This window comes from Wolffia australiana, chromosome 14 (assembly GCF_029677425.1).
Source record: "Wolffia australiana isolate 7733 chromosome 14, ASM2967742v1".
NCBI classification, from domain to species: domain Eukaryota; kingdom Viridiplantae; phylum Streptophyta; class Magnoliopsida; order Alismatales; family Araceae; genus Wolffia; species Wolffia australiana.
Window position 1 is genome coordinate 14,210,835 of NC_135848.1, and position 21,305 is coordinate 14,232,139.

At 40.6% G+C, this 21,305-nt stretch overlaps 1 protein-coding gene across 3 annotated transcripts in view; it reads left to right on the plus strand.

Moving 5' to 3' along the window:
- VPS54 overlaps positions 1-16,490 on the plus strand; it is a 45,223-nt gene extending 28,733 nt beyond the window's left edge. The window contains exons 9-18 of one of the 3 annotated variants that reach the window (XM_078586297.1): positions 3,368-3,539; positions 3,615-3,698; positions 3,766-4,127; positions 7,036-7,189; positions 10,296-10,377; positions 13,211-13,290; positions 13,692-13,853; positions 14,419-14,486; positions 16,043-16,123; positions 16,258-16,490. In XM_078586297.1, the coding sequence (XP_078442423.1) occupies positions 3,368-3,539; positions 3,615-3,698; positions 3,766-4,127; positions 7,036-7,189; positions 10,296-10,377; positions 13,211-13,290; positions 13,692-13,853; positions 14,419-14,486; positions 16,043-16,123; positions 16,258-16,381 (1,369 nt within the window). In that variant the 3' untranslated portion in view covers positions 16,382-16,490. Of the gene's footprint in view, positions 1-3,367; positions 3,540-3,614; positions 3,699-3,765; positions 4,128-7,035; positions 7,190-7,501; positions 7,599-10,295; positions 10,378-13,210; positions 13,291-13,691; positions 13,854-14,418; positions 14,487-16,042; positions 16,124-16,257 lie in introns of those variants that run through there. The other 2 variants (XR_013583733.1, XM_078586298.1) reach the window with 2 other exon arrangements.
- Positions 16,491-21,305: the final 4,815 nt, after the last annotated feature.

Genomic DNA, 21,305 nt, shown 5'->3' on the forward strand with positions numbered 1-21,305 from the left:
AGTAAATCCGGCTCTTCCTCATCTTTCTCATGGATCTTCATTTGAGTATTGCGAGAGGCTTGTTATTGTTCAAACCCTTCCTCATAGGCATGGGCCAGTCCCCCCCTCCCCACCCCCCCCCCCCAATCACTTTGTAGCCCACCTGTAAACTCGCCTATTGGATTAGTCATCTTGAAGATAACCTTGGATTAGTATGGAGATACTAAATTGGACATATTTGGTTCTACTCCCCAAGCAGCATGGTGCGGAACGAGTCGAGGACTTCAGACCAATCTCCTTGTCTAACTCCATATACATTATCATTGCAAAGGTCTTGGCAAACTTATTGAGAGAGGTGATTGGGGAACTTGTAGGACCCTCCCAATCAGCTTTCATACAGGGCAGATTACTGGTCGGCAGTGCCGTAGCTTCAGGGGAGTGTCTAGTGACATGGAAATGAGACGGAACTAAATGTCTCATGTGGAAGGTTGATTTTGCCAAGGCATATGACATGCTCGACTGGGGATTCCTCTGGGCATCAATGAAAAGGAGAGGCTTCCCGAAAGAATGGGTAACATGGATGAAAAGATGCATCACAACATATTCCTTCTCAGTGTTGGTGAATGGAAGGCGGGTGTATACAACCGAAAAGGGGGGTGAGGCAAGGGTGACCACTCGCACTCCTACTTTTTGTGCTAGCAGTAGATGCACTCACCACATGCACTAATCTAGCATGTACACACGGTGTTCTGAAGGGTTATCAAACCACTAGTGTCAGTTTGGATAGACCAAGATAGACCTGTAAGTTTCTACTGGGAGGATCACAAGACTCGTTGGGTGATCATCCCTTTTAATGTTCCAAAAAAAGCATTTGAGCACAGTCCAAACCTGTGTTCTAGATGCACCTTAAGTTCACAAACAGTCTCATAGTTATGGCGACCCTGGGTAAGTAATTCTTTTGTTCACCCTTCATGAACAAAAGAACTCATCCTGTGCTACTCCCTCCATATGTAAAAGTATTAATCTTATTCACTGCTTTTGAGAGGTGGAATTGAGCCAGAAAACTCTATCTCAATTACACAAAGGGGTTCCATATTCTTATATTAGTAGAGGGAAGCCTTAGTACAAATTTACAATACTAATCTCCAATACTCACCCACAAACTTAACAATTGGTAGCCATTCGAAACTTGGAGTTAAAGCAGAGATAGGAAATAACAAACGAAAGGATAAGCTCTCAACTAGCCAATGGAGAGTTATCGAAGAAATAGGGTGGCTGATGAAGGCATCAATCTGTTGAAGGTGTCGCCCTTGTGGAACAGTTATCTTGAAGAAATATCTGCAGGGATGCCACAGGCCGTCACAAAGGCTAAGTACCAATGAAGCACTGCAAGGAATCACGAAAAGCCACGTAGACGCTGCTTGAGAGCCACAAAAACATTGAAAGAATGCCAGGGGGACGTCTATGAAGCTCTCCAAGGAGGCCAGAGAGCATCACAAAGATGCATAAGGCACCATGGGGACGCTGACAATGCACCATAGGGGCACCCATGAAGTATTGTGAAGTGCCAAAGGACACTGATAAAGCCACCAAGAAAAAGACGCAGGGAAAGCCTCCAGCGTGGCAAGGTACTGAGGAAGCAGAAGTGTTGAAGTTATGTGGAGATACTGACATGCTAGAATGCTGATGTGGCTGAACACTGGTGTGTACTGAAAAGTTGACATGGCATAGAGTGGATGATGTGGTAGTCAATCGCATGGCAAGTGAAGATGACAGTGCAGAAAAGATGACGTGGCAGAAGGTGATGACAGGGTAGTGGTGCCCATGTGGTGACATTAGAGTTGATGTAGCGCTGGAGCTGATGTTGCACTTAAGCTAATGTGGTAGGAGACTGTCATTGAGGTAGCACTGATGACCCGGATTGCGCCTCGAGACCCATTGCCAAGAAAGGCAAAATGGGACACCTTAGAAGCCATTTCCTGGATAGTTGAAGATGCTATCATGCCCTCTGTATCGCTGGAGTCAAAAGGATGCCACCTCCAGGTGAAAAATAAGCTGCATCACTTTGTGGCATTTCATTGAACATGTGATGAGCAGGGAAGGACGCCACATGGATGATGATGGCTGGTGATATTCGTACAATGTAGGCCAGTCAAAGCAGATGTCGGCGGCATGCCTGGGCAGACAGCTGGGGTTTTGTATGCATGTGGATAAGTGTGCAGATGTTCACAAGTTAGGACTTCTGATGACAGCAACCATGAATAGAGGGGAGTGTTGCTAGGGTTTTGAACTGCAGCACTGATGGTCAAGTACCTCGTGAGGTCTGCTAAGGAGAGAAGGTCAGCAAGGAAGGTCTCACAAAGTCCCATGTGGAGTGCACAGACGGGGCGGGATGGTGATTTCAACCATGCATGAAAAAATCATCTTGAATGGGAGATCGGAAGTAAGACAGCACATAGAATTATTCCCCGGTCTTTGGACAGGTTTTTTTTCTACGGGACAAAAAAAACCGTCCCGTCCAGGGCTTTGGACGGCTGACGATTGGAAGTGAACAAAAAACCCCATTTTATTTATTACAATTATTTTTTTTAGTTAATTAACTTATTTTATTGAGTGTAATTTATTTTGAGGGATAATTAATTTTTTTGCCAAGTGAAAGTCAAGAGCAGAGGCCAAGCAGGAGACAAGAGGGAGCCGAGTGGGAGCCAAGATCAGAGGCCGAACGTGAGCCAAAACCAGAGGCCGAGTGTTCTTAAGGGTGACCTATTTTTTGATGTCCCAGATGTCAGAAAGGATGAGAATGTCTAGGACGAGACTATCTAGGGTGGGGTATTTGGACAGAAGTGGAACAATGCTAAACCTGACTCAATTACGCAAGGGGGGTTTTCTATCCTTATTTGCTGGAAGTGATAGTTTTTGTCATAATTGGCCGGTGTATCGGATATAGGGTTCTCATCTTCTCTATAAATAAGGAAATTGAGACTATCAAAAAGGAGGCTTAGTACTGCAAATGAGCCTTTGGCAGTTTCTAGCACTATCTATTTTACTTATAAACTATGGGTATAAACCATGGATATCCTAGACTATTTTCACGGTGTTATCCTACACCTTTGTACAGATTGCATGTGAACTATACGTCCAACATGGATATCTCTATAGAAAGATTACACATGATCAATGGACTTCCTCACTGACGCATCTCGAAATTTCCCCAAAATATGCCTGCACACTTCTCTAAACCATTTGTTTCTAAGGGAACCTTATATTGGTTTCTATCCATAAATTTCTCTGTTTCAATTTGTAAACGTAATATTTACATTTTTTGCTCTGCGTTATAGATTTATTTGAAATATTTGGTAATTTGTTATGATTGTATGGGTACCTGTAGCGCTGATACACTGAGAGAAAACACAGAAGCCTTATTTGCAGTATGTGATGCTGCTCATGGGAGGTGGGCCAAACTTCTGAGCGTCCGGGCTCTTCTCCATCCGAGGTTAAAACTCCAAGAATTTCTCAGTGTTTACAATATTACACAGGCATTCATTGCAACAACTGAAAAGGTACATGGGTTATTTGCTGTATTTGATGGCCTCCATTTCTACGGGTCTTTTCTAATCCTACTTTTATTCAAGTAGATTGGAGGCCGGATGGGCTATAGCATTAGGGGAACTGTGCAATCCCAGTCAAAGGCCTTCTTTGATTTTCAGCATGAGTCCCGGGTAAGAAGATAAAACTGAATTTATCAATTATTTTGCTGCCCTCTAATCTGTTCGTTTTCATAAGCAGAAGGCAAAGATTAAGGCCATTCTTGATCAAGAGACGTGGGTCTCTGTAGATGTCCCCGAAGAATTTCAAGCCATTATCAATTCATTTTCTTCTGAAGCTTCTAATATTGCCCATGCAAGTAATGGCATGAATATGGCTCCAAGTTGCAACGATCAGTTTCAAGTCCCTAATATTTCAACGGAAGGGGAGTCTGAGAAAACAGACGATCAACCAGTAAAGTTGGATAGACCTTCATCAAGAAATCAAGAAAACAAAATTGATGAACTAAGTGCTCGGAATAATGATGTCAATACCAATGAGCAAGGAAAATATGCCAATCAAACTATTATATACAGGGGAACAGGGTACCATATGGTGAATTGGTAAGTCTTCTCAACAATTCTTACTTTACCTGAAAGTATGTAATTACACACTTAAATTGTACGATGATCCTCAATAGGATATCAGGACAGTTTGGGACAGGCCATGTCCTCGTCCTTGTTCAGAGACTTTTCATCCTGTCCCAAACCGTTCTGCCTCCCACATGAAGAGACACTAGAGAACGTTAAGCTCACAAAATCACAAAACATATGTCTGGATGGTAGGGTGAGGTTAAGATGCTAAACTTTGCCTATAATTTGTGTATGGTATGGTAAACTTAAGAGCTTAAGATCTTTCATCTTGTCTATCATCTGGATCTAGGACATAACTTTCTTATCTTGGTACTAATTCACTGTCCAGTCGTCTTCCATGCAATTTAATCACAATTAATGCTTGTCATCTTCAGTGCAATTTAACTAGAACCTATCAGAAGAAGCTACAGGAAGACAGGCTGACATACGAATATGTGAGTAAGATGGTCCTGTTGAGAGCCGATTAATACAAACCAATGGCTGGAGTTGTTTCCTAATTGGTTTCAAAAACTCACTTTAAGAATTAGTTTAGGAGGGTTATGCATGGCTATGTCTGGGACAGTGGTGCAATTCTGCGTACTAGAAGGGGAGGAGCTTCATCAGGCTTATCCAGGCAACTGTTCCTCATGTTTCTTGAGACATGACTTTCTCAAGCGCTTGATCTTCTCTATTCTTCATTCCATAACTTCAATTAGCTATTGCATTTATCATTCTTCTGTCACAATCCATTTCTTCTCCTCACATCTAAGTAGATCATGTATAGATCTCTATCACTGATATCAGAGTGGAGAACCCTGTTGCGCTTACACACGAATGGAGAATGTCATAATTGATCAATGACTTTCATCAAAGATATTGGTGCATAGTCAACACCAACTTGAAGAAATGAACTTTCAAATCAAAGGCATCAGTCTGACCTCACTTTCCCAAACAGCTGCAAAAGCCAAACCTCATTATGCACATATTCCAGTTAGAGAATGTCAGCAAGACACAAGTCTGAAACTTGGAAAGGGAGATTTACCTAAATTTTTGGGCGAAAATGCACAATGGGAGTTAAATGCCATCTATCTTTTATTTCGTTTGAATCTGGTTTCTGATTCCATAAAGACCCCCTTTGTTTCTTTGCATCTTGAAGCGCCGGCATTAGATTGGTTCATCTATATTGAGAATATTTTGGTGTTGAGTGATGTGTTATGTTTGGACAACTCTTTGAGTGCTGTCATGTTTTTCATCTAGAGCTTTGACGGAAACTATTTTCACAACGTCAAAATGGAACTGTGTCAAAATTTCGTGCAGAATTTGAACATCTTGCAGTGTATTTGACTCACTTGTCTCCCAGCTGTCGAGGAGAGTGCCTAAATCAACAGGTTTAAGCCAGAAATTTGACCAGAGCTCAATAAATAAATGCCATACGGTATTCATGTACTCAAGGATATCTGTAGAAGAAGAAATTAATTTGAATACCCTCTTACAGGCCCTGCCAGGGATATTTTTTACTAAACAGATGATTATTCATCTTTTAACCGGTCACAGACAGGAAGACAAGCCCTGGCCCAGTATCCCAGAGCCAACCTTAGGCATTTAGTAATTCCGATTTGGATGTGGGGGACCCCATAAAGAAGAAGATTAGATCTGAAATCTGGTTACTCCAAGTGAGAATGTGATACAGGCCTACCTCAGACTTACCAGAGGACCAAGCATCGGCGGTCGACCAAGAACTAATTGGTCAACGGAATAGGCTATAAATAACCTACCGGGGGAAGCGGGAAGGGGATCTTGAAAATTCTGTTGCAGAAGCTGCGGCCTGGAGAGCAGGAGCTGCCCGATCCAGAGGGAGGGAGTGTCACATCCAACTTTCCCTAGTTCGATCTTTCTTTCCATTTCCATCTTGCCACTCTTAATTCTACTATTGCTCTTGCTTCTCTTGAATTCTACAACTGGACGCTGATTTCTCTGAAGTTGATTGTTGAAATCTTGAGCATTTCGCTATCTGACAACTTGTCGAGGTTTGGAGTTGTATCAGAATGCACCCAAAGATGTTCATATAACTGCCTTCAAAACGTATAAAGGACATTTTGATATTAATGCACCCCAAGTGAGAATGCCATTTGTGTTTAAGTATCTCTCAATCAACTTTTCTAGCTCTTATTGCCTTTTCAAGCGACATTTACAAAAATTTGTCGTGGTGTTTTTTGATGCCATCATGGTTTACAGTGAGACAGAAGAGCAGGGTGGGAGAGAACTCCCCTGATTCAAAAATGGAGAGATTGACTTTGCCGGAGAGCCAAATAACATCTCTTGATCCTTCTTGACTCCTTCCTAAAGGGAGGGCTGCTCTGTTTAAAGGAAATCCAAAATTTTCAAGACTAAAATGCCCTTGTGGGCTAAAATGATGAGCCTACCCTAGATAGGATGAGGATCGTATCATTGAGTACAGGCTGACATCCATAGATGCATGTTAGAGGGCTCGTGCTGAGAGCCTGTGAATACAGACCATTATCAGGATCATTTCAAGAATTAGTTTTCAACAGTTGATTAGCAATGGGAGGGCCATGTGCGGCTGTGGCTGGGATGGAGTGATGCGGCATATCTGAAGAGAAGGAGCATCATGAGTTTTCTGCAGGAGCCTGTTCCTCTTGTTTCTTGATACCCTACTTTCTCAATATCTTGTTCTTCATCGTTTTTTTTCTGGTCCTTCGCTCCGCTGTTGCATTGATTATTCTTCTATCACAGTCCATTAGATTCTCCACAGGTTAAAGTAGATCAGATATAGATCTCTTTCACTTTGCAATAATGGTTTCTGCTGATATAGAGCTAAGTCATTGTTCATTTTTTTTGTTATTTTAGGCTAATTCCTTTGCTCCCTCATTTTCTTCAGTGGGTTGATCTTGTTGAAGACTTTATCAGAATACATTGAAATCAGTAAATGCTTGCCAGCATTATCAGCAGAGGTTGCCCATCGTATTGTAGAAATCCTTAAATTCTTCAATACGCGGACTTGCCAGCTGGTTCTCGGAGCTGGGGCTATGCAGGTTTTCTTCTCTACTTTCAAATCATTTTATGGCTTTCTTAGTACGCATTGTGACAGATTATGACTCTGTTTTTCTGGTGAATAGATGCCATTTGTGTTCATGTGAAGATGATTTTTACTGCATAACTATTGATGTATTTATAATGCAGTTAGTTATTTACTATTCGTTTGGACGTACTTATCACGATTTTCTTGTTGGTCATTATCTCTTGAATGGGGTTTTATAATTACTTGATCGTCGACTATCAATTTGTCTTTAATTCAGAAATTTTGAATTTTTAAGAATCAGTCAATTTTTTGATTTCTTTGACAGACTGATATTAACTTAATGAACGTTCTTATCACCATGGGCCCAAGGTATCTGCTCTGATTCAAATCCTCATGCTCATACTGCAAGGCTATTAAAAATGGTAGGATGTTATGTATTTCATTTAAAACTGTATCCTTCTGTCTAGCTGCCTATTTTAGGGAGATGTATGTAAGAAAAGCGTGTAATTCTATTCCAAAAACTTGCATTCTAAGGTGGAAAGGTATTCCCCTCTCGCTACTGTCTCTTCTCTCCCTTCTCTAGTTTCTCAAATTTCAACATGGTTCAGAGCTAGTTTAATGGAGGAGAAAGGAGAAGAAGATGGAATGGTACCAAGTGCATTTCAACAAAGGCAGTGCCACCCTTTCGCCGTAAGGTTGTTGGCACATGGTGGTAAGATGGCAGTCGCACTGTTGCAGAGCAAGCTGCACCGCCAGAATACAGGCATATCACGATAACATTTCGGATATAGAAGATCCGAGATTTATAGTGGCATTAACACAAAAATAAACCAGTAGATATACTGGTCTTCAAGAAGTAGATGTATTCATGTACTCGAAAATCATTCAATCATCAAAAGTTTGAATCATGAAAGCTTTTTATTAGAGCTTCGGGATGCAGATTATGCTGTGCAGATGAGCCTTCTTTCTGGCTTCTCACCATTTAAGTGTTGATCCACTGGAAAAGGAATAATTCAGCCATGACCAACTGGATGATGTGCTCCAAGGGCATCTCTTTATGGTTATTCATATAGATTGCATACTCATTGAGCGAAACTTACAACACCTCAACCATTTCTCGTGATTTGGACGGAAGATGGAAATTAAAAGCTATCCCACAAGGTCTCCATATCTACTTTAGTCTACGAATGACCATCCACTTCAACTCTAATTTTGTTTTCAGCACCAATCGTTGGTGTGAGGGTTAGGAAAGATTTTCATGCAGAAGCAAGCATTCCTTTCAAGAGATATAGTGCTTCTCTACCTTTCAATTCAACCATGATCAAGAAATATGATACGCAGCTGTATCGAATTGGTAAAAAATACTGTAAATGAGGACTTACAGAATAGTCTCGATGTTGCTCCTCGTTTTGCAAGAATATCCCACGTCGTCTTCAAACTTCATTCCTTCAAGAACTCTGGAGAGATCCCTCGCCGAATGCAGCTCTGATCCTTCCAGAACTCTCGCTCAAGAAAAGCCCAAAATACTCTGTGCCCCTTCTGGTTCCTGTCACCTTTACTAAACTAGCAATCAAGAACCAGGTGGTTATTTTGCCAGCTCAGCGCCAGCTGGCCCACTATCTTTCTGGCCTCATCTCTTTCTTCTTTCATACATTCTTATGGGGATCGTATCAAAATACCTCACTTCAATGCCAGGTACTTTGTGAACAATCTGAACAACACAAAGTAGGGAGGATCAGGTAATGAATTGCTGGAGGTAGAGATCGAAGAGAGCTGGAAGAATAAAACTTAATATTTCACATTACCTCAAAATAGGGTTGCGATACATGATGTATTGCAAAGTTTTAAAAAGTGATGAACTGGTAAACCAGTAGACCTGTTAATCAAACACATCATACATAAGAGGGCTGAGAGTGGGCAACTGGAAAAGATGTCAATAGTTAGGATAGAAGGCATTTCAAAACTTTGCCATTCACATCATTCCAGCCCCATTGGATAAAAGTTATTGTGTCAGGAGTCAAGACATTGCCCTTGCTCTCACACTTTTTAGAATTGAAATATTTTTTTTAATTTGAAAATCATTTATAATTTATCAAATGATGAGAATTGTGCATGTTGAGTTTCTTCCAGGTCTGACTAAATCTTGATTTTCTGTGTATGCCTAGTTTAGATGCAGAAATATGGCAATAATGATTTCAATCTTTATGGCAACTTTTGAGTTCCTGATGTTTTTGTTAGCTAACAGTTGACTAGCACTATTTACATTTATATGCTGTGTATTTTCTATTTCTTTGTACTCTCTTTCTATTTACAATATGGCCTTTTATAGTTGGCCCATATTAATATCCCTATATAAGGATATGTGGGTATAGTTAGGTTTTAGTTAAGTTTTATGTTTTTTCCTCTTCCACTTCTCGTCTAGGGCTCCAGACCTCTGAATCTCACAGTCATAATCCTTCTTTTGCCTCTCCTTTAGGGTTTTGAGCATTTGAATTTCTTTTTTGATTGTTTGTTTTCTTGAGAATAAGATATTCACTTGTTTGGTGTAATCCCTTGAACTTATTTTCCAATTCTTTGGTATAAACCAAATGTAACACAATGCTTCAATCGAACTTAGAGTCTCAAATGTCTGATGGATGAGAAGGAAGAGAGGTGAGAAGGGAGAACGGTGACGGGAGGAAGGCGAGGACGATCCGAAGGGGTGACGGAACGCCCTGAACAGTCGTTGCTTGCAGCTAGGGGTGACCTGCAAGCGGAGGGAGAGATGAGTACGACTGAATGAAGAGGAAGGGGAACGGATCGGGTGGGGAGAGAGAGAGAGAGGCTCACTTTGGGTACTTTCTTCTTGCCCTAACCCAGAGGGACTTGACGGTTTAAGTAACTCTTCAGGGATCTGGGCCCCAGTCTTCCGTTTGAGTCCCTTGTTGGGCCTTACGCGGACATAGACCCGACATGGAATCATGTCATTCTTCCATTAACTTCACAAACTTTAACGCAGAAGGCTCTTTTTGGTTATTATTATCTCTGTTTCTGATTCAATTGGCTTGTTTTTTTATTCCGAGAATCAAATATCTTTTGTTTTTTCTCGCTAACTACTTTCCATGCAATATCTAATGCAGGTTTCAGGGTTAAAATCTATAACTTCGAAACATTTGGCACTGGTGAGCCAAGTCATTAGTTTTGTTTCAGTAATCATGCCAGGTGACTCCTGAAAATCTCGATTTACCTGAAAACTTTGTCTATCTCAGATAAATGATCTGTTCATTTGGTAGATAAGGCATTTAGTGTTATTAACTTTTATGATTTTTTCATTTGTATGTATCACTTATCAGTCGATTTGCTTCATTAGAAGCGCGTAACTCTTTTATAAAAGGAAAAAGGAAGATCACCCAACATCGGTGATCAACCTGATACTACAACAATATAAAAAAGCATTAACAACCATTCAAGTCCTTTGAAACCAGCATGAAACAAACATTCCACTTTCTGACCAACATCTGTCAAGCCGTCCTCTACTTGAAAAGAAATCTCAAATAGGATGTAGGCAGATGACCTATAGCTCCACAAGGAGCCTTCCCCATCCTGTCTCCCTCCTTAATATTCTACCTTAGATAGAGGCCCATGAGGCCTCCTTTGAAGTAAGATCTACCCATGAAATCTTCTGACTGGCCCAAACCACCCAAGCCAATGGGCTCTCAAAGAACAGATAAGAGCAATCTTCTTCATCCCCTATGTACAGAGCACACTCAACCTAAGTGTCTGAGAAGAGCCTCTTCCTATAGGCTCATGTCACAAGCCTCCGCCTAAGTAGCATCCAAACAAAAATATGCACATTTAAGGGAACCTTCTTCTTTCGTATGAACCTGCACTTGCGAGTGGTTGTTGACTCTTCCTCAATTGTCTGTCTCTATTCTTCGCATAGGGACCCCAAACGGAAAATTTGTGGCCTTCCCACTCCCCCATCATGCACACCATTTAAGGGTCTAATGCACATTAAAGAATGCTGCATGGGCAAAATTCTCCTCCATTTGGTCTGGCAGAGAACCTTCAAAAATCAGTTTCCAAGTTCCGTCCTAACAATCCCTAACCATGGTCTGAGAGTCCTGTGTAAGGGCAAAAAGCCATGGAAAATCCGCTCTTAAAATGTGTGTTACCAACTAGTCGTCCAAGCAAAGATGAAATAATGAGCCATCCCTAGTTTGATGTAGAAGAAATCCTCAACTCAGGGTAAGATGTGCCACAAATCCTGGCCTGCCACCCCCCCAGCCTCGTCTCCACTTTTTAGATCACTGGCTGGCACTATGTGGTTCTAAACTGACCCTTGTTGGTGGCAGACCGAGGAGTAACATGGGAAGTGCCGTAATTGGTATCCCAAGGCCTGAGAGCATAGAACCACCTCCTCTTGCAATAACCTAAACCCTCTGAAAGCTGATTTGGTGTGGTTAATTTGGAGAACCAAAAAATATGCAAATAGACCCAACAGCTGGAAATGTTTCTAGCTTCCTCCATAGAGCCCACCATAAAGAATGTGATGTCATCAGCGTACTGCAGTAATGTAATACTCTTTGGGGAGCTCATCTAAAAACCCCTCAACAGGCTGTGTGAGAAGACTTTAGTCATCCATGTAGCAAGGGCATCCACCACATGGACGCACAGTACCAGTGAGAAGGGTCGCATTGTCTGACCCCCCCTAAGCAGATGAATCCACCCCCCTCCAAGCACTTATAAACCAAAACCGAGAAAGAGTGAGCCGTAACACATCTTTTAACCTGACCCAACGATTTAGCAAGAAAGCCCCTCTTCATAGAAGACCACAAGAACTCCTAGTCTAGGGAATCATAATCCTGTGGAAAGTCTACTTCCACATGAGACCCCTTGCAAAATCATAAGCTTTTGTGGCTACAATCTCGCTTGCCATGATGGCGCCATCCACCGACTGGCTTCCCACAATGAAGTTTGAGTTAAAAGGTCCAACGAAATCCCCAATCACCATCCATAACCTATTTGTTAGAACCTTCAGAATGATGAAATGGGCTGAAAATCTCCAACTCTAAATGCCCCTTGGCATTTTGGCAGAAGAAATACGTGTGTTTTTTTTTCATTCTCTCCGTGCCATACTTACCTCTCCTGAACTTCTTTAAGGTGGCCATCACCTCTGTATCAACTAACTCCCACAACTAAATGAAGAAAAACACATGAAAGCCATCCGGTTCCAAAGCCCTTGCTTTAGTTAACCCCTTAATGGTCGCCTGAACCTCATCTGCTGAGACGGAGCTCAACAGCTCCATTTGCTGCTTTTGTGTCACCCTGGCAGGGCACACTACTTCCACTGGCTTCATTCCCCTCACCTAGAAAAAGTCTAGAACTGGTCTGCCAGAGCTGGAGCTACTGCCTGTGTCCCAGCATACTCCTGCTTTTGCACCGGCAGCCTCAATATTTGGTTTTATTTCCTCCTCCCAAGTGCATTGAGATGGAAGGATCTATGTGTTAGCATCACCCTCTCTCAGACAAAGATGAATAGATTTTTGTCTCCAGTTTACCTCCTTCCTATTTTCCTCAGCAACCACATCCGGAAACTCCCTACTTTACCTGGCCTCATCTTCCAGTAAGTTCTTACTCTCCTCCATATCATTGATCTGCTTTTTTCTTGATAAGGTATTTATCCTGGTGTTCTTTTCCTCACAAAATTGCTTCCTGAGTTCAATGAGGTGCCTTCATAGTAGGGAGAACTCATAACCGGCATGCCTTCTGGTTCCTTCGGCAAACTGCAATATAAGCTATTTCGTAAGAAATTTCTTAAACCAGTTTATTAGAAGCATTTGTGAACGTGGATTTTCTTTATCATATCATAAATTTGTGTTTTGAGAATAGAAAGCCCTTGGCTCAGTTCACTATCTACGAGGGAAACAAAAAAACAAATCATTTTTTGGGTCCACGTATAGTTCATTTTTCTAAAACTGTCGCCTAAGTGATTTATCTTTACATTTTTCCTTTCTTATTTAGTTTATTTCAATTCTGGTTTATTTTGATGCAGATCTCAAGAATGTAATCTTTGCGAATGTCCCAGAGGTTCGTATGGCAGTCCTGTTCGCTGAATTTGACAAAGTAACCCAGGTACATAGAAAAACGTCTTATTCTGATTTCTGATCAAATCATATTCTAATGCTTTTATATTGTGCGTTTATCATCATGCACCTGTTATTCGTGCCTAGTGTAGCATGAGGATAGGAACTAGAGTCAATCAAACATTTTGTTGCATTTATTGGACAAAAGAATTTGAGGATGCTGGATTTAAAGACTAATAAAGGATTATTTACTCTATTGCTCAATAACATTTATTTGTTGCATTCATATTCCGAACAAATTTGAGAATGGTGGATTGAGAGACTGATTAAGGTTTATTTACTGCACTGTTTAATAAACTTTGATCCTTATTGATCAATATCTTATCTGTAATGTTTCAAACTCATCTTGTCCTCGACTTCAATCCATTGACTTAATTGACTGAATTTCAGGATTACGTAGTTCACCGTGACGAAATTCACAGCAAACTTGTTCAGATAATGAGGGAAAGATTGCTTGCTAATATTCGCAAGCTGCCTCAAATTGTTGAAACTTGGAACGCACCAGAGGATAAGGATGAGCAGCCCAGTATTTTTGCTCGCTCTGTTACCAAGGTCCCCTCCGCTATTTAAAACCATCCTATTTCTCTCAATATTTTCATCCAATTTTCCCCTTCATTGAAAATAACATTCTCCATCGCAGATCTTTCCTTTTCTTCATACAATTATATTCTACTATTGTATACGTTATGTCATTACCTGAAATTTTATTTATCTAACGCTTTTTAGACAGATGAACCCATTCAGTAATGATTGATTTAGCCGGTTCAACTCTCCATGAAGTACGATGAAGATTTTCATATTTATCTGCCATAAAAAGTTCACATCGTTGGCCAATAAGAGTAAACGAATATCTGAAACTGATAGAAGAGTTGTGAAAAATATATTGATGGGAATCCTTTTGAGATATTGATTTCATGTACTAATGGAGACAAAAATATATTGATGCTTTATTTTTTTCCAGAAAATATTCTATCCAAACGAAGTCATAAACATCTCAGTTTTCGGAATGGCATTGTTGAAAGAGGGAAACAAGCATTTTAAAATAAATGGAATAAAATAAATTTATGAAATCAAAATATTTTCTTATCTAACTTTACTCTCGATTTTATACGTCCAGGAAGTCTCATATCTTCATCGTATACTGTCTCAAATTTTGCTTGAAGCGGATGTACGGACGATCTTCAGGTAATTACCCTTCTCTCTCAACAGATGATCTGGCATTTACATCTTAATGATGAACATACCATGTGATAAGCAATGATTATTGTTGTGCTTTACTTTTTCCGGCAGATTCCTCTGCCAGTTTTTCGTTGACTTTTATGGATTCCCTCTTTTGAACTTTAAGTTTTTTCTGGTTTAGAGGGAATCCAAGAGAATGAAAACTTTCTTGCTATGATGGACGGATCAGAGACATGATCGCAGGATATGTGGATAGAGGGAGAGAATGAGGTGGACAGTTAAGGAAATTAAGAGAGATAAGACTGATTGATTATTGACGGGGAGAAAGATATTGATAGATGAAGAGAGAGATTGTGAGAGATGGATAGGTGGGAAGAGAGATCAGAAGGACCTTGCTAAAGTCCTTAACTATATCTCGCTATCTAATTCTCTCTTTCTCTGTCTTTCTCTCTCTTTCTATCTCTCTTCGCACGTATCCATCTCTCACGATCTATATCTCTTCATCTATCATATCTACCTCTCTTCCCACCTATCCATCTCTCACTATCATTTCCATATCTCCTCCCCCTTTTCCATCTCTCCATCTATCATTGCTATCTCTCTTTCCACTCTTCCATCTCTTCATGTATCATTTCTATCTCTCTTCATATATCATTCATATCTCTCTTCCCAGTTTTCTATCTGTCACTATCTCTCTCTTCATCTATCATTTCTGTCTCTCTTTCCACTCTTCCATCTCTTCATCTATCATTTCTATCTCTCTTCGTATATCATTCATATCTCTCTTCCCAGTTTTCTATCTGTCACTATCTCTCTCTTCATCTATCATTTCTGTCTCTCTTCCCTCCTTTCCATCTCTAATTATCTCTCTCTATTCATCTGTCATTTCTATGTCTTCCCTCTTTTCCATCTCTCTCTTCATCCATCATTTATATCTCTCTTCCCACCTTTCTATCTCTCTTTATCTATTATTTCTATCTCTTCCTACTTTTCCATCTCTCTCTCTCTCTCCATCTATCGTTTCTATCTCTCTTCCCACTTATCCATCTCTCTTCATCTATCAAGCTCTTTCAAAAGACAGAAAGACGGAGGAAGAGACGGAATCAGATAGCGAGAGATAGATGAGGAGAGAGAAAGAGAGATGGCAAATGACTGATGGAAAGAGGAATGATATATCTTCCTTCTTTTCCATCTCTACCCGTAGTCCGTACACTTGTGGAGTTCTTTTGAATAGAATTGACAGTTTTTCCGCTGAAATAGGGAAGCTCAAGAACATGAGAATTTCCATTTTATGAAAGACAGATGTGAGAGATATGATAGAGGGAGAGGTCAACACTTAGAGAGAAAGACGGCTTCTGAGGAAGAAACAGAAAGAGAGAGAAGAGAGCTGTAGAATGAGAAAATAAATAGTAAAGAAGAAATAAAAAGAGAGGGAAAGGTGGGATGTTTGAGAGATATAGAGGTAGTTAGAGAGAGAAAATTGAGCTCGCGAGTTTTAAAAAAAAAAAGAAAGTCGGATTATATTCTTTAAAAAGGTGGATTAATCTCACTCCACATTGCAGGCAAGTAGTGCAGATATTCCATGTAAACATCTCGGAAGCGTTCTCAAACCTGACTATCAGCACCCCTCAAGCCAAGAACAGGTACAACCCAGCTTAATTAATTTCCTTCATTATTCCCTCAATTTCCTCCTATTTTCTATCCATTTATTGATCCGGCAAGAATAACAACGGATCGTCAAGATAGATTATCAAATTCAATTACTGCTGTCCATCAGGTTGGCCCGAGACGTCGAGCTCATCCTCGGGTGCATCCACAAATTGCCAACTGGGGACCGCGGCCTTCTTGACGAGTTCCAAGAACACGTGTTCGGATCCGGCCAAGATCCGCGACCCGACTAAGTCGCAATATATATTTTTGGTAATTCTCACCTGGCCTGGGTATTGTTTTCAGGAAATTATGGATTTACCTTGGCCTGTTAATAATATTTTTTCCAGGGGTTTAGATTCAGAGGTCCTCCACCCACCGAAGGACTCAAGAAAAAAACAAATTTATTTTGAATATATTTAGAAGTTTGTGCAGAGAGTCTGGTGGTGAGTTGAGAGAGAGAGAGAGATGGATAGTCTGGAGGTAGGTTGAGAGAGAGAGAGAGATAAAGTCTGGTGGTGGGACTAGAGAGAGAGAGATAGAGTCTGGTGGTAGGTTGAGAGAGAGATATATATATAAAGTCTGGTGGTGGGACTAGAGAGAGAGATAGAGTCTGGTGGTGGGTTGAGAAAGGGAGAGAGATAGAGTCTGGTGGTGGGTTGAGAGAGAGAGAGATAGAGTCTGATGGTGGGTTGAGAGATAGAGAGAGATATAGAGTCTGGCGGTGGGTTGAGAGATAGAGAGAGATATAGAGTCTGGCGGTGGGTTGAGAGAGAGAGATATAGAGTCTGGTGGTGGGTTAAGAAAGAGAGAGCGAGATATAGAGTATGGTGGTGGGTTGAAAGAGAGAGAGATTGAGTCTGATGGTATTGAGAAAGAGAGAGAGATAAGAGTCTCGTGGTGGGTTGAGAGAGAGAGATGTAGAGTCTGGTGGTGGGTTGTGAGAGAGAGAGAGAGAGAGATAAAGTCTGGTGGTGGGTTGAGAGAGAGAGAGAGATAGAGTCTGATGGTGGATTAAGAGAGAGAGATAGATACTGGTGATCGGTTGAGAGAGAGACAGATGGAGAGAGTTTAGTGGTCATTAAGAGAGAAAAAAAAGAGAGTTTGGCGGGTTGCCTGAATAGGAAAGTTCGACAAAAGGGTGGTTGAAGCTTAAGCTGGGGAGGAAAAAGGTCAAGATGGCACGTGGTGGTGCCCACACGTCAGCCCTACTCTCTGGTGTAGAGAGAGAGATAGATAGATACCTTAATGTAAGATGGAAAGAGAGATACATAGACAAATACATAATGATTTGTAGGAAAACGGACAGAGAGAGGTAAATGTATGAATAACTAGATGAAAAAAGTTGGACAGATACATAGGCAAGAATGTAGATATGTATGGGCAAAAGATAACTTCAACTGATGCGTAAATGAATCGATAAATTTGTAGAGAGAGAGAGAGATGCATAAAGAGAGGGATAGAGGGAGAGAGGTCCATATAGATATGCATGTGAACATGTAGCATCATTTATCTACGGTTCATTCATCGATATAAACGTGTATATAGATTAAAGATAGATGAATGGATGCATGTCGATGGACAGAGTTATATGGGTAGCCGGCAGACAGATTCATAAATACTAAACATAAGTACACATGTCCCTTTGTAATATAAAAGTAAAGAGATTGCTAAATGAATAGATATGTCTTGGGGGAAAGATATGCGTATATATTCAAGATAGACGTAGAAAGATAGTACACATAAATAGTATAGAAAGATGTATCACGTGGATGCAAATCAATCAAACAATCGTAGAATTAATCTATCTGTCCATCAATGGGCAAAACCTGGATAGACATAACTTTACATGTATACACGGATAAGTCGATACACAGATAGAGCTGTGGATAGTATATAGAGATACATATATATTTAATGGGTCGTAGGGAAATGCATGGAAATATATGTACACATACATGAGTGTGTATATAGGTGAGTAGATTTTAAAATTAAAATAAATACATAAAGAGAGAAATTCATAGATATTTAAAAAAGGACGTAGTTTAGAGAGATAGATCACATGGATGGAGGGACCTTTATCAATATATCTTTCCAAATTAGCTTTTAAAATTATAAGAACTACACAGAGAGAGAGATATACGTAGATAGTTGAAGGAGCGTATTATAGAGATATAGATAACATTGATGGATATTAATCAATCTATCTTTCCAAGTTAGCTTTTAAAATTAAAAGAACTACTCAGAGAGAGAGAGAGAGAGAGAGAGAGAGAGATACGCAGATAGTTAAAGGAGCATAGCATATAGAGATAGATGACATGGACGAACGGATATTTATGAATCTATCTCTGCAAATTAGCTTTAAAATTTCAAGAACTACACAGAGAGAGAGAGAGAGAGATAAACGTAGATAGTTAAAGGAGCATAGCATAGAGAGATAGATAACATGGACGAACGGATATTTATGAATCTATCTCTGCAAATTAGCTTTAAAATTTCAAGAACTACACAAAGAGAGAGAGAGATAGTTAAAGGAGCATAGCATAGAGAGATAGATAACAATGGTGAATGGATATTTATCAATCTATCTCTCCAAATTATCTCTAAAATTACAAAAACTACACGAAGAGAGAGAGAGAGAGATACGCAGATAGTTAAAGGAGCATAATATAGAGAGATAGATAACATGGGTGAACGGATATATTATCAATATATCTTTCCAAGTTACCAAATATCTGTCCAAGGATAGACAACACACGGACAGATATCTGTCAGATAATTCCAGGAGGGAACTCAGTTTCCGATTCGGTGGAGTCAGAGAGCAAACCAAATTTCCCATTTCCGCTGCTCTTTTCAACGTGGAAGGCGAGCTCGCAGCTCGCAAGGTCCAACCATGGCCGAACCGGGCTGGTATAAATGACGAGGAGGGAAGCGGAGAAGCGGAGAGAAAAGACTTGGCGGTGGGGAATGGCGGGGTTGGGCCGACTGCTGCAGAGGTTGCAGAAGAAGGGTGAAGAAGAGGGGAAGAAGAAGGGTTATTTTGTGGTGGTAGCGGCCAAGGGAGACGGCCCGAATCGCCGGTTTGCAGTGCCTCTTCGCTGCCTCTCTCACCCCACCTTTCTCGCCCTCCTCGCCATGGCTGAGGAGGAGTTTGGCTTCTCACAGAAGGGCGCCCTCGCCATCCCCTTACCCTCTTCAGACCTCGAGCAAATTCTCCAAAACCTCTGAGTTCTCTCTCTCTCTGCCCCTCTCTCTCTACCTCTCTCTCTCTCTCTCTGTTTCTCTCTCTCTATCTATATCTCTCTCTTTGTCTCTTTGTCTCTCTATCTGTGGCTCTCTCTATCTATCTCTCTATCTTTGCCTCTCCCTCTCTCTCTATCTCTGGTTCTCTATATCTCTCTCCCTCTCCCTCTCTCTCTGTCTCTCTCCCTCTCTATCTCTAGGCTCTCTATATCTCTCCGCTCTCTCTACCTCTCTCTCTCTCTCCCTCTCTGTCTCTCTCTCTCTCTATCTCTCTCTTTGTCTCTCTATCTGTGGCTCTCTCTATCTATCTCTCTATCTTTGCCTCTCCCTCTCTCTCTATCTCTGGTTCTCTATATCTCTCTCCCTCTCCCTCTCTCTCTGTCTCTCTCCCTCTCTATCTCTAGGCTCTCTATATCTCTCCGCTCTCTCTCTATCTCTCTCTGCCTCTCTACATCTCTCCGTGGGTCTTTCTTTATGGCTCTGTTATCTCTCTATTTCTATAATTCTCTCTCCATCTCTTACTTTTTATCTCCCTCTCTATTCATGTCTATTCTCTCTCTCTCCTCTTTCTTTTTTTTCTCTCTCTCTCTATTTATAACTCTATTTTCTCTATATTAATATGATTACAACTCCATATCTCTATACTATTCACTCTCTTCCACATTCACTTCTATATTTCTCTAGTTATTACTGGAGTTCTTTCACTCTACATCTCCACGATGCTTTGATGGATAGTGGCTGCAGCAGGCGAGGAATTTTGAGACCGAGTTGGCCGTTGTCTCTTTTTCCACTCGGATATTTGAAGGAATCGTCTGGTTGTAACCACATCCTTTGTATACTAGAAATTCGGTTTACGTTTACGTTTCTCTGGCTTTCATCTTCTCTTCTTTCCACCACTTTAGAGTTAGAAAGACAACACAGGAGAGTTAGAAAATAAGGGCTGTCAGCCCTTCTGCACCGTTTGAACAAAGAGAATCAAATTTGATGGACATTCTATTCATTTCTCTTCATTAACAACCAAGTAAAAACGTATGTAATTTGATGATAAGTATGGAGAGCAGAAGGAAGAATGCACCCACAAGAAGATGCAAAATATAAAATTCTCCAGAGATATATGTAGAGAGAAAAAGAATCTCCATCAGATCATAGAGGATGGCCCTAAGATTAAAGTCTGACGTTAGAGAGAGAGAGAGAGAGAGAGAGAGAGAGGAACCCAACAAACCAGACGGTCAGTCCAACTAAGAATAAATATAGAAAGAGCATGGCCCATTAAAAATAGCGGAAAAATAAGGGCGTGACAGAGAGAGAAGAGAGAGAGAGACAGACAGAGAACTAAACAAAGCAGGTCAACCCAACTAATTCTAAACATTGAAGAATACAATAAAAGACCCCATATTTAGAGCAAAAGTTAAGAGGGAGAGAGATACCACATTTAGAGTAAAAGTTAGAGAGAGAAATAGAGGGAGAGAGAGAAAACCACATATTTAAGGTAAAAGTTAGAGAGAGAGAGATTGATTCCACAGACAACTTAACAAAGTAGGTCAACCCAATAAATTCTAGATGTAGAAAGAACCTGACTATTTGAATAATACAGTAAAAGAGGGATCTCACATTTAAGGTAAAATATAAAGAGAGAGAGAGAGAGAGAGCTCCCACATTTAGGGTAAAAGTTAAAGAGAGAATCCCACATTAAGGGCAAAAAGGGAGAGACAGAGACAGAGACAGAGACAGAGAGCAGGTCAACCAAACTAATTCCAAGTATAGAAAGAAGCAGACTTAGGGAAGAACACAATAAAAGAGGGATCTCTCATTAAGGGTAAAGGTAAGAAAGAGAGGGGCAAAACGATGAACACAAGAAGAACATGGCCATCCAAGAATACAAGAAAAAGAAGGATCCACATTTAGGACAAAAGGTGTAGAGAGGAAGGAACTCAG